At 37.7% G+C, this 12,701-nt stretch overlaps 2 protein-coding genes across 3 annotated transcripts; one reads left to right on the forward strand and one right to left on the reverse strand.

Moving 5' to 3' along the window:
* Positions 1–486: 486 nt before the first annotated feature.
* LOC112178566 (U-box domain-containing protein 44) lies at positions 487–4,958 on the forward strand. Its single transcript, XM_024316717.2, has 4 exons — positions 487–875; positions 1,519–2,089; positions 2,193–2,502; positions 3,120–4,958. The coding sequence occupies exons 2-4, from the start codon at positions 1,535–1,537 to the stop codon at positions 4,694–4,696; spliced, it is 2,442 nt and encodes an 813-aa protein (XP_024172485.1). The 5' UTR covers positions 487–875; positions 1,519–1,534; the 3' UTR covers positions 4,697–4,958.
* A 172-nt stretch (positions 4,959–5,130) lies between these two features.
* Positions 5,131–8,306, reverse strand: LOC112178567 (F-box/kelch-repeat protein At5g42350). Of its 2 annotated transcripts, XM_024316719.2 has the most exons (3): positions 8,150–8,304; positions 7,992–8,050; positions 5,131–7,380 (listed from the first exon to the last, which is right to left on the reverse strand). In XM_024316719.2, exon 3 carries the CDS (start codon positions 7,321–7,323, stop codon positions 5,581–5,583), a length of 1,743 nt encoding a protein of 580 aa, XP_024172487.1. In that variant the 5' UTR covers positions 7,324–7,380; positions 7,992–8,050; positions 8,150–8,304; the 3' UTR covers positions 5,131–5,580. The 2 variants fall into 2 exon arrangements, with proteins under 2 accessions (XP_024172487.1, XP_024172486.1); XM_024316718.2 differs by lacking the exon at positions 7,992–8,050 and having other exon boundaries at positions 8,150–8,306.
* Positions 8,307–12,701: the final 4,395 nt, after the last annotated feature.

Here is a 12,701-nt window from a genome sequence, read left to right on the forward strand (position 1 = left end):
TTTTGAACTTTCTCAGACTAAGTGTGAAGTCTATTGAATATATAAATGTATAACCTCAGAAGATTCGACCAACCACCCTATCAATGTGCGCAAATTTTTTATTTTGTCTTTTTAACCGTTTCGTTTTTCATTTGACACCTTTACCGGGTAGAGTGGAGAAAGGTGCGCCATTTGAGAGTCCTAGAGAAAATCACCAATGATTGGGAAGGAGAAAAGAAAAAGGAACGAAAAAAAAAAGGAAAAAGGAAAGCGAAGGAGGCGACGTCGTTTTTGAGGTCTTTTTTTAACCGGTAGTTAAAAAAAAACAGTTGGGTACGCGCGCGGGCGAAGTGGGGTCGGCGGCTGGTGAAACTGTGCTTGAGCTTCACTTGTGTTGTGTTTTAGAGAGAGAGAGAGAGAGAGAGAGAATAGTCTCTCATTCTTCAGTCAACAAACTTTCTCTCTCCACTCTCATTTTCATTTCATTTATACATACATACATACAAACAAAAACCATCAAATGATTTCTTCTTCTTCTTCTTCTTCTCTCTCCTTCCTTCCTTCTCATTCTCATTCTCATTCTTGTTGCCAACAAGGCCTCTCACCCACAATCCTCCCCTTTTTGGGTCTTTGCCTTTTGCTCTCTCTCTCTCTCTCTCCCCCCCCTCAATTATTAACCCAACTTCTCCACAACATTATCATCAACTCACAACACCAAGTGTTTCAAAATCAAACAAAACCCTAATTTTGTTTTCCTCTTCCCAAATCGAAATTCGGCTTTTCAATGGAACAACATGGGCTTTATGTGCTCTTCTGCTTTCATCTGTGCAGTTATTCTCAGACCTGAATTGGGGTCTCTCTTCCCTATACCAACTTTGACTACAAGTCTATAAACGGGGTATATATGCTTCTTGTTACATTTCCTCTTTGGTTTTTTTTATTTTCTTTTTTTTCTTTTTCCCTTCAAAATAAGAAATGCGTAGCTCTACTTGATGAGGCGTCTGTTATATTAGCAGCTTTTAAGGTGTAATTAGATTACCTGAATGGAAGATAAACTAACTTGAGATTACTCAAATCGAAACCCGCTTTGATGAATCTGTATCCACCCTCTGTTATAAGATTTAGTTTTGCAGTGTCCAATTATTCCATTCATCTTTCTTATACCACTTGTTATTCAGTGGGAATCAAATAAATGCTACGAGGTCATATCAAGCGGTTGGTTGATTACTCATTATATTTCATGGTCTGCTAGAAATAAGAATATGGAATATTTGGTTATGCCTTCAAACTCATGGGTCTCATAGGGTATTGGTTGAAACATGACATTTTCAAGTTGCATCCCTTCATAGTTTAATATCTGTAATGTCCATGTAAGGATCACACACTTCATTCCTCCTTGGATGAAAATGGAATCGCCCCAAACACCTTTCATTCATTTTGTTATGATTGTCTCTTAGTTTCAAATTGGTTTAGTTGTATCAATAGATTTACAATTACTGGAAATTTGGTTAATCTTTCTGCGAAATTGCTATGTTGCAGTTGGTGATTAGCTGAGATGGCTGAAAGCTGGCAGGGGAGTTATGACGCCGGCAGCCAGTCAGATGACAGCTATAGATTTGAGAGGCTGCACATTGAGCCTATTTATGATTCATTCTTTTGCCCCTTAACGAAGCAAGTTATGCGGGACCCCGTTACCTTAGAAAATGGGCAAACATTTGAACGCGAAGCAATTGAAAAGTGGTTCAGGGAGTGCAGGGAGAGTGGAAGGAATTTACAGTGCCCACTCACACTAAGAGAATTAAAAAGCGCTGAATTGAAGCCGAGCATAGCTTTGCGAAACACCATTGAAGAGTGGAGTGCTAGGAATGAAGCTGCTCAGCTTGATATGGCTCGTAAATCATTGAATTCGAGCAGTTCAGAAGATGATATTCTTTTGGCCTTGGAGTATGTCCAGCAAATCTGCAAGAAAAGCAGATCCAATAAGCACATTGCACGAAATGCAGGATTGTTGCCCATGATCATTGACATGTTGAAGAGCAGCAGTCGTAGAGTTAGGTGTAAATCTTTGGACACCCTAAGAATTGTTGTAGAGGACGATTCTGAAAATAAGGTAGTTCTATATGTTTCGCTTTCTTTTTTTCCAAATAAATTTTTCTGGTTTCCCCGTATATTTGCTATGATAGACCCTGTTATTAAATTTTCTTTGGTTGTAGGAAATATTGGCAGAGGGGGACACTGTACGCTCAATAGTAAAGTTCTTGTCTCATGAGCAATCTAAAGAGAGAGAGGAAGCTGTCTCTTTGCTATATGAACTATCCAAATCCGAAGCCTTATGTGAGAAGATTGGTTCAATTCCCGGAGCAATTCTTATGTTGGTTGGAATGACAAGCAGCAAATCAGATAACGTTTTGACTGTTGAGAACGCTGAGAGAACATTAGAGAATCTGGAGAAGTGTGAGAGCAATGTGCTTCAGATGGCTGAAAATGGTAGACTGCAGGCTCTTCTGACACAAATTCTTGAAGGTACTTGCACTTCTCTTAAACTTGATGCTTTTCTCTATGACAGCAAAATGCAGGACAGCAAAACAGGCAAAATACTCCTTGGCTAATTTCTCTCATATTAAACAGGCCATAGCTGTATAGAGGGTGAATAAGCATCTCCCATTGTATTTGTTTCTGAAGAAGTCTAAAAAGTCCTCTTGATTTGAATAACATCCTTCTTACGGGACAACTTTTTATTAGTTTTAACCATAATACTTTTGTTGCTGTCCATCCCCTAACTTCATGATGTAAACTCTTGTTGCTGTCCTCTTGATTTGAATAACATCCTTCTTACGGGACAACTTTTTATTAGTTTTAACCATAATACTTTTGTTGCTGTCCATCCCCTAACTTCATGATGTAAACTCTTGTGCAAATTATTACATCTCTGTCATGTCTGACCAAGTACTTTGGTGTTATATCTATTGAGGGGATAATTGGGAAATTCCTCATGGACTTCTGGTTTAAGTTTGAGCTGTACTTGTCTGTTCATTTTTCTAGGTAATTTAAACCGGGATATTTCTGTTTTATCTTTCTCATACTATGTTTCTCTGGTTAATATATGAAGCATCAACCTTTTTCCTTGATTGTGATTGCAGGCCCCCCAGAAACTAAACTATCGATGGCTAATTTCCTTGGCAACCTGGTTTTGGACAATGATGTAAAGGTCCTAGTGGCTAAAAGTCTGGGTTCATCTTTGATCAATATCATGAGAAGTGGTAATATGCAGTCAAGAGAAGCTGCTTTGAAAGCTCTAAACCAAATTTCATCTTGTGAGGCAAGTGCCAAGGTGCTGATAGAGGCAGGAATACTTCCATCTCTGGTCAAAGACCTCTTTACTGTTGGCCCTCATCAGCTTCCTATGCGACTCAAAGAGGTTGCTGCAACAATTCTTGCTAATATTGTTTACTCAGACTATGACTTTGATTCCATATTAGTTGGACCTGATCACCAGACTCTAGTCTCAGAAGACATAGTCCATAATCTACTACATTTAATTAGCAACACAGGCCCAGCAATCGAGTGCAAGCTTCTCCAGGTTCTTGTTGGACTCACTGGCTCTCCTTCTACTGTTTTGAGTGTTGTTGCCGCCATTAAAAGCTCTGGCGCCATTATTAGTTTGGTGCAGTTTATTGAAGCTCCACAAAAGGAGTTGCGTGTGGCTTGCATTAAACTTCTCCAAAACCTCTCCCCACACGTGGGTCAGGAACTAGCTGACGCTCTACGTGGCACAGTGGGCCAACTTGGCAGCCTAATCAAAGTAATATCAGAAAATATTTCAATCACTGACGAGCAAGCAGCAGCCATTGGCCTCTTAGCTGAACTTCCGGAGAGGGATCTGGGCCTCGCCCGACAAATGCTAGATGAAGGTGCCTTCCAACTGGTGTATTCCAGAGTAGTTAAGATACGACAAGGAGGGACTAAGGGGGGCCGCTTTGTCACACCATTTCTAGAAGGGCTTGTACGGGTTCTAGAAAGGGTTACTCTTGTGTTGGCTGATGAGCAAGATGCAATTACACTCTGCCGTGAGCTTAATGTTGCAGCCCTTTTCATTGAGCTTCTTCAATCCAATGGACTGGACAATGTACAGATGAGTTCTGCCGCAGCATTGGAGAACTTATCACAAGAATCCAAAAATTTGACAAGATTTCCCGAGTTGCCTACCCCTGGTGTTTGTGCCTCAATTTTCCCATGCTTTAGCAAGCAACCTACCATAAATGGACTGTGTCGGCTTCACCGTGGCACATGCTCACTTAGAGAAAGTTTTTGTCTCTTGGAAGGACAGGCTGTGGACAAATTGGTAGCTCTTCTTGACCACACAAATGAGAAGGTGGTTGAAGCAGCCCTTGCAGCATTGTCTACTTTGTTGGATGATGGGGTTGATATTGAACAAGGGGTTTTGGTATTGTGTGAAGCAGAGGGAGTCAGACCCATTCTAGATGTGTTACTAGAGAAACGGACAGAGAATCTGAGGAGGAGGGCAGTTTGGGTAGTTGAGAGACTATTGCGGAGCGATGAGATAGCCTATGAAGTGTCTGGAGATCCAAATGTGAGTACCGCACTTGTTGATGCATTCCAGCATGGTGACTATCGAACCCGACAGATTGCCGAACGTGCTTTGAAGCATGTCGACAGGTTACCAAACTTCTCTGGAGTGTTTCCAAGTGCAGGATAGCAAGCTTCTAGTGGTTTGTTGTGTGGTTTGCGAAGCTGCAAATGGGACGGTATATATTGCTGTATACAGATTTTTCATTTGTTTTCAAAGTGTTGATTTGTTCTTAAGAATGATATGACAATCAACTTTGGTTTCTGTTTATGAACTTCATCTTGTGTAGCACTGGGGGTACTCATCTCTCATTGATTTAATAGTTTTGTACTTTTTGAGAGAATTATTTTAGTAAAACTGAATAATATTGGTATACCATGTTTTGAACTCCCGTTCAAGTTCTCCCCATGTCAACAGTACATGTTTCCTGACATTAAAATTTGCATTGGATGCCAAAAAAATACAACCTAAAATTGCCAATTGAGATTAACAGTGTTTTAAACTGATGCTCTTTGAAATTGACCAACCTAGTACCAGATACCCAAGATCGGAAGATCCTACTGTGAAAAGGCAAGTGCCCGAAAATATTGATAATTTATTGCAAGAAAGCCACCAATAAAATTCAATACAATAACAAGAGCACACAAATTCAATTTGGTTTCAACATATGAGGTGGAAAAATTAACAAAGCGTCGGAACTTAAATTACAGAATCAATATTTGCATGTTGGTGAAGAAATTACATCCAAGAGCACATGAGGATGAGCATGGGCATACCAGATTGCTGTCTTCAGTGTTTTCTTAAGAAACTCATTGAAATCCATCACCAAGATACACATCAACTGTACCCAAAGAATAAAGGATACACAAAGGTACGCCCCAAAATGGTGTCCTCTTGGATTTGCCAGCAGCAGGTACGCCCCAAAATGGTCTTGTGAGAAAGAGGTCATGATCATGCGTGTAATTTCCTGTTTCTGTGAATTACAACATACAGAGGATACAGCCACCTGTAATTTACAGATGTAGCACAGCCATCGATTTTGTCATGCATGAAGAAGCATCCAGTTCACGAGTAACATGGTTCCTTGAGATATGACTCCATTTCATCTCCATGTCAGACACATCGCATACAGTGAAAAAATCCAATACTTGACCAAATATTTTGAACATCTCAATGCCAAATATCAGATTTCCATTTGCAACAAACCCAGCATTCCAGTCCATTGGAGCATCAGGATGCACAGAGACCTCGTACCAGTTGAGATACATGAGATCTAGCTCCCATAATTTTCTAACAGCCTTGTTTCTCCGGCCTATTTGACCATCCCCTTCACACCACAAGACAGAGAGCATGAAAACCCGGCCATTACAAGATACCAGTTTTGGGTAATATTCATGAACACGGGGTGGGAAGGGAGTGGTTTGGATCCCAACCCAGAAATCCCGTTCTATGTCATATCCTGCGAGCTTGTCAGTTTCAGAATAGACATAAAACATCCCATTACAAACTACCCCAGAAGAAATGACCCCAAAGTCCAAAGGCAGCCTTTGAATTTCTGTCCATTTATTTGATATAGAATCATATATTTCTCCAGAATCCAAAGGCTCATCCCATGGTCCAAGACCACCTACAGCAATAAGCACAAATCTTCTATAACCCTTCATGCCTGAGGTATCATTTTTATGTTTGATAAACTTGTATGACTTTCTACTGGTCAAGATTGAAGATTCATTTCCATCAACTGCATATCTACTTTGACGCCTCAGGGACAGCCTGTGAGGATCTTCATAAACATCTGACACCCCACCAACCCGGGACCTGGGGATACGTCTATCTTGTCGATTGTGGTGGCTTTGAATGATTGAAAAATCAAAACTGACCTCAGAAACTCCTAAAATAGGCATTGATCTTGCATGCTTCATAGATGCAACTTTACGCCAAGACTTAGTTAAGGGACTAAACATCATCACCCCTTTGTGCGTCTTAAATGAGCTCCTATCCAGCCTCCCAGAGTTGTTCAAGCTAGAACAGCCTCCAACAATATAAATATCATCCTGGATGCTAGCAACAGAAAACATGAATCTTCCCCTTAGAATATCAGCATCTATCCCATGCCATTGGTTTTGAGACACATCCAATGCATGTATCACACCAGAGCAATAACCATCTTTAACAGCACCAAACAGAAACAACCACGGATTCAGATGTGAACCTTCCCGTCTCATATGAAGGAATCGAGGAGTAGTGGTCAACCGTTTCCATTTCTTACACACAAGGCGTGCGGTCATGAGACTAGTTAGTGGGAGCCTCACCAAGCACAGTTCAAGGATATCATCTGGAAGAAATATGTGCATTCTGCTATGTCTTACTGATTCTTCAAGCTCAAATTCCTTTCTGTTATGCTTCTTCCAAAATCGCTCCCTCATCCCATACGAGAAGCAATCCACTCCAGATTCCTCAGTGCCACATATAGGTCGGTATCCCTTTCCTTCATCACTGGCACTCGACCTCCTCCTGGTACTTGGATCCCCAAACTCATCACCTGTGTCAGCGCCTACTTTGCAACCCCCACCTCTACCATACAAGGTAAGACATCTCAACGATATCCCCTTCAAATCATCCTCCTCTTCTCCTCCAGATTTCTGACCCTTCTTCCTCAACTTCTGGCTAACAGTTCTCATCAGACGCCTTGATACCCTCAAAGCTGCAAAATCTTGATGAAGAGATTCTTCATCAGATAGTCTCTCTGAATACATTCTGTTCTTTAGTCATTGAAAGGAAAAGCATACACGGTCTTGCAAATGTCATGAGCCCTGGTGGAAGATAAAGCATATGCATAAGATTCTCATCAAGAACGCTAGCCCAGACAAGGAAAGTAAAGACACATTTCTACATATACTCGTGGCTTTCCAAATCTTAGTCATAATATAAGCAATGAAGCCATGTACCACATACTCAACATCAGTCGAACAATATCATTGAAAAACGAGCAACAAGCATGATAAGTCAAGACATTTCTACTTTCAGTAAATTAAAACTCAACAAACACTGTGACTCTAATTTGAGACCAACATCCGATCCAATCACAAAGGCCAGAAATTTAAAACCTTAGCAATTTCAGCATTCAAAAATACTTTCACAGAAGGAAAAAAAGAAAAGAAAATTGAAACACAATCACAAGTGCATTACTCTCATCCATTCCGGTTTTCTCAGCAACCAAACAAAGAGCAAAAGATTACCAATTTCCAAATAAAACGAGACTACAATACAAACATAGAAAAGAAGAGCGAACAAGACGAAATCGATGACAAATCAATAATACCTACTGTACCTAATCCTCCACTAACACAAAAATCAAAATCAAAATTGAAACAAAAGAACGAAACTTTATGCATTGGGTTGCCTAATAAAGGTTGCAGCTTACTGAAATCAACACCCTAGTGAGATTCAGCCCCATTTTTGCAGATACATATGCAGAGAGCTCTGTAGTGGTTGCGGAGAAATTAAGGAGGTGAAGATGCAATTAGGAAAGAAGCAGGTTGGATTGAATTGAAAGGCAAAAGAAGGAAAAGCAGAACTTACATGAGCATTAGGGGCATTGGCCATGGAGAACAGCGATCTGGGCGATAATGGAAAAGAAGGTAAAGGAAGGAGGAGAAAGATAAAGAAGCTCAATCAATGTGAGAAAGCGAAAGATAGATTCTTTAGATGGGAATGAATTTTTGGAGTTTTTTAATGGAAAGAGGAGCCTTAAATAAAGAATGAAGTGACCCAAAAAGAAGGAAACAATTATATAATTGTCTATTTTAGAGAGGTTGGTCGGGGTTGTGGTCATTGGAGTCCTGGTCTCAACTCTCAATTACTCCATTTATGTTCAAAATTTGTATCAATTGTTCTTTATCTTTTTTTAAACTAAAGAGAATTTGAATTTGATTTCATATAGAAAAAAAAAAAAAAAAAACTTTGTATCAATAGTCAAACATTTAACAGGTTGAAAGTTTAATTTTTGTTAAAATTTTTTTTTTTGTTGATCGGATTTCTGGTGGAGATTATGTGCTCTGAGCAATCACTCTCAGTGTTTGGCTCGACCTAAAAATGACACGATTTTCACTATTACGCATTAGATTTGGTCAGGATTGTCAATTATGGTTCAAAACTTCAAATGTGGCAGCTGCCCCTAGTTGAGGCAATTGAAGATCATATGCTTTGGCTCTCATTGGCAGGTTGCTTGGTAGTTTTTTTTATCTTAACTTGGGAATTTACGATTACATAGATGTACTATAATTGAGACTTTTATAATTGGTGGCATTGTCTACGTAACGACACTTTATAATGTTTCTTATTAGGATTTAAGCTTGGTAATCTCATTTTAGTTCATTAACCCTACTAAAGAATCAAATTTGACTCCATCCTAAACCACATTGACCCTCTAAGACCTGACAACTTTTATGTTACATTATTGTAAATCAACTCCTGTTTAAAATATATGTATCTCTCCCTCAAGGTAAGGAAATGCTATGGACTAGTCTAAGTATTTTGTAAATATAGCAACTAGCAAACCATGTATCCGCACAAGCTCGCACCAAAGTAAATAACCCAAAAAATCATAACCCCTAGATGACATTCATAAATGATTATAGTTGTCGTAGTCACAAACAACAATGTCATCGCCGCCATGTGCAGGCAAAAATCTTTGCCTATAGCTATTGGCAAATGTACGGTACATCCCACCACAATAGGTTACCCACACCAAAATATATAACCCGAAGTACGCCATCATCCACCATAAATAGGCATTTGATAATCACACTTGCCATCATTAGTAATGGTGTCTAAGCCATCACACATCCTCTAATTGAAACAACCAGCATCTTGTTCCTCCATGTTAGAACCCTTGTCATATAGTCATCACCAAAGGCACAATCATTACTCTTAAATGTATTGAAATAACATCACACATCTCTATCAATAACACTACAATAAGTTGTCCAAGTCAAAACATCAGACCCTAAGTGCGCCCTCGTCCATCGTGATTGCATACTTAATAACCGGGCTTGCCATTATTAGTAATGGTGTCCAAGTCACCACTTCCACTAGTCAAAACAATCAACATATCATCTCCGAAGAGTTTAGGGCATCTATTGTTGACAATTATTAGTGTATAGAAATTTTTTGTTATAATTTGTTTCATATAAAAAAATAGGAGAAAATAAGAGCATAAATACTGAAATCGCTTCGAAAATAGGGTTGTTAATAGGGGAGGAGATCGCAAATTGAGAGGTTTGAATAGACTCACTCTTTCGACACAATTCGAAATCCACATGAAATAAAGCAGGTCACTTGCATGTCCACCCACCAACACAAACTGAATCCGTCTAATCTATTTTGTTAAAAGGGTCTCATCAGGTTGTAGATAACTCAAATACAGGCATGACACATTTAAAATAAGTAACTTTAAATGTATTTAAGGATTCGAAGTCTGGGATGGGTCAATGTGGAAGTTATCTACTATTTCTTTAAGATTTCACTCACTTTTTGTAGCAAAATGTTTAGGAAAAGAAATCACGTACCAATCAGTGGTCATTTAGTTAGAACACGTTTCAATATTTAACTCACTATGTTTTAAAAGATATCACTTAACTCACTCACTTTAAAATCCGTTATTCACATAACTTATTGTAGTCAAATCTCCCATTAAAAGTGGTTAAAGTTTAGGGTATATTTGTCTAAATACTAATAAAATACATTTCCAACTTGAAAAAAATTACAGATTTTCTGTTTTGTTTTCAAATTAAAGTTTTTTTTTTTATGAGATTCATATTTTATTAGAAATTTTCAAAAAACTATAAATGTTTCTTTTTTTGGGGAGTGATTAGACTAGGCCTGGCAAACGAGTTACTAACTCGTTAACAACGTTAAACTTTTAAACAGGCCACTCATCCGTTTATGTCTATTAAGATTTCAGGTTGAAAATATACCAACCCGTAAGGACATCCATCGTTGACAATATTGATGCAATATGTGTATAAGAATTTTTTGCTATAATTTCACATAAAAATATGTGAAAATAAGAGTATAAATATTGAAATCACTTCAAAAATAAGGTTGTCAATAAACAACAAACTTCTCTTCTATAAACAACAATTTGTTGTTTGCATTCCAATAAACAACAATCTTCTCTTCTTCTGTTTTTTTTTTTTTTTGTCAACTCTTCCTTGTTCAACAAATCATCTATCATTCCAGAAGCTCGGGAATTTGCAGAATGTCTTTGCCTTAAGGTGGAGGTCAAAATATTATCCTAAGTTCTCTAATTATCTATTCAATATTTTGGCATCCAACTTATCAAACAAATTGTCTTCAAAAGATTTTCCGAGCTGGAATTCTTTAATTACATCATGCACAAGGATTTCAACTTCAATCACATTCTCATATTCCACCGATGCTTTCCCAGTAAATTTAAACTCCGAACATGAGAACTCATGTATAATTATATTTTTTACCATTAGCGTGCAACATCCAACAGTAGGTGCAGTGATTTCATCATCCCTAACATGCCCAGGTTTTAAAGCCAATGTATAGATAAGATATGTAGCAATTGATCATTGCTTAATCATAAGATTTAGACTGGTAAAATCGATTGTGAATTGTTACTTGATAGTGCTTTACTCTCCTCGCGGTGTCAAATTATGAAATGTTATAACTGCTGCAATCTTTCAGGGTCATGTATTTTCTTTTTATGGTAATCGAATCTTTCTAATATGCGAGTTATTTAACATGAGAATTACGTTCTAACATCCAGGAATGGAGCAGTGTAGAGTCTGACTTGTATCTCCAATGTTGATGACAACGTCACTTGGGTAGATTCGATTTTTGAACATTCCATTCTTTGTGTTCTTGCCACGGCCTATAAATTATCCAGTGGTTCAATGCAATAGCGTGATAATCTCTACATTTTTACCATTCACATATGCGTATTTATTTTTTATTATCTCATCCGCTTCTCGCAACTTCTCTTTTGCCCTTCATGTTTTTTTTCCTCTTATACTCGTCATCGAGCCATGTATTTATATATCGAAAGTTGTAATTTTTTAAGTTCTTGATTGCATGCTCACTTCGAAACTCTTCTTGCCATTCTTTCCAAAAAAAATTGTAAGTGTTGTCTCACGATGAATGAAATGAAGATACACATGCTATGCGTACATTGTTGCAAACTCCTCTTGTTCGGGATTCAAATTTACTGCTATCTCATCATAAATTACTTTTACCCCATGAGGTTTGTATGGAGGTGGAAAAATGAGACGCTAATGAGATCAAGTAATTCATAGCACAGATTTATCAATAATGTTTGGCCTTTTAACTTTAGTTTTACATTCATCTTCATCTGGGAATGCATAAGCATCCCCAGTATCTGAAGTCAACCCTAAATCTTGAACTTTCACTGAAACTTATAAGGGAAAAATACATGTATAAGGCTATCAAAAAAAAAAGTGTGAATAGAAGGAAAAAAAAATTAAAAGAACCGAAAAGCAAAATTTCCTTGGATTCGATATATTTTATGTTGTAATTGTTGAGGGTTAGAATAAAGTAAAATGCCCAAAAAGATGACATCTGCCTTGAAAAAGAAAATATTACTTCCTTCATGTGTTCAGTTGATTACCTTGAAGAAATATCAAGATTCTCACATATCTTATACCATTTATTATGCTCTGCTAAATTTCTTTAGAATCACTGTGATTTCTCTTTCTTTAAACCTTAACCCTTGGCCCCATTATGACTTTGAAATTAAAGACCTTTTTGATTATAGGGGTATGTCAGTTGGTCTTTGGAGATTTGTGTATTAGGATGAGCCTATGGCTTAATTTTATGGGTCATATCCTAATATCGTTCGTGAAATCTAAATGAAAACAAAAATATATATTCAAAAAGAATTTTTTTGTCATACTTTCTACGTGAGTTGTTTGTTTTACATATATATCCATATGAGAAATTAAGTTGAAGCTTGTTTGAACCATGTGGATGTTGAGTTTTCTTTTGTTGCATTTGTTCTGATTGTCTTTGCATGATATTTTAAGCATGATGTTTATCAAAATAAATTATTTTTTAAGTGAGATTGTGGATTTTATAATATGAATGC

The sequence above is a fragment of the Rosa chinensis genome, chromosome 7 (assembly GCF_002994745.2).
Source record: "Rosa chinensis cultivar Old Blush chromosome 7, RchiOBHm-V2, whole genome shotgun sequence".
NCBI classification, from domain to species: Eukaryota; Viridiplantae; Streptophyta; class Magnoliopsida; order Rosales; family Rosaceae; genus Rosa; species Rosa chinensis.

Coding starts and splice junctions, on each gene's coding strand:
- LOC112178566 (XM_024316717.2), top strand. CDS start 1,535: ATGGCTGAAAGCTGGCAGGGGAGTTATGACGCCGGCAGCCAGTCAGAT. Junction 2,090..2,192: donor AGGACGATTCTGAAAATAAG/GTAGTTCTATAT, acceptor CTTTGGTTGTAG/GAAATATTGGCAGAGGGGGA. Junction 2,503..3,119: donor TCTGACACAAATTCTTGAAG/GTACTTGCACTT, acceptor TTGTGATTGCAG/GCCCCCCAGAAACTAAACTA.
- LOC112178567 (XM_024316718.2), bottom strand. CDS start 7,323: ATGTATTCAGAGAGACTATCTGATGAAGAATCTCTTCATCAAGATTTT.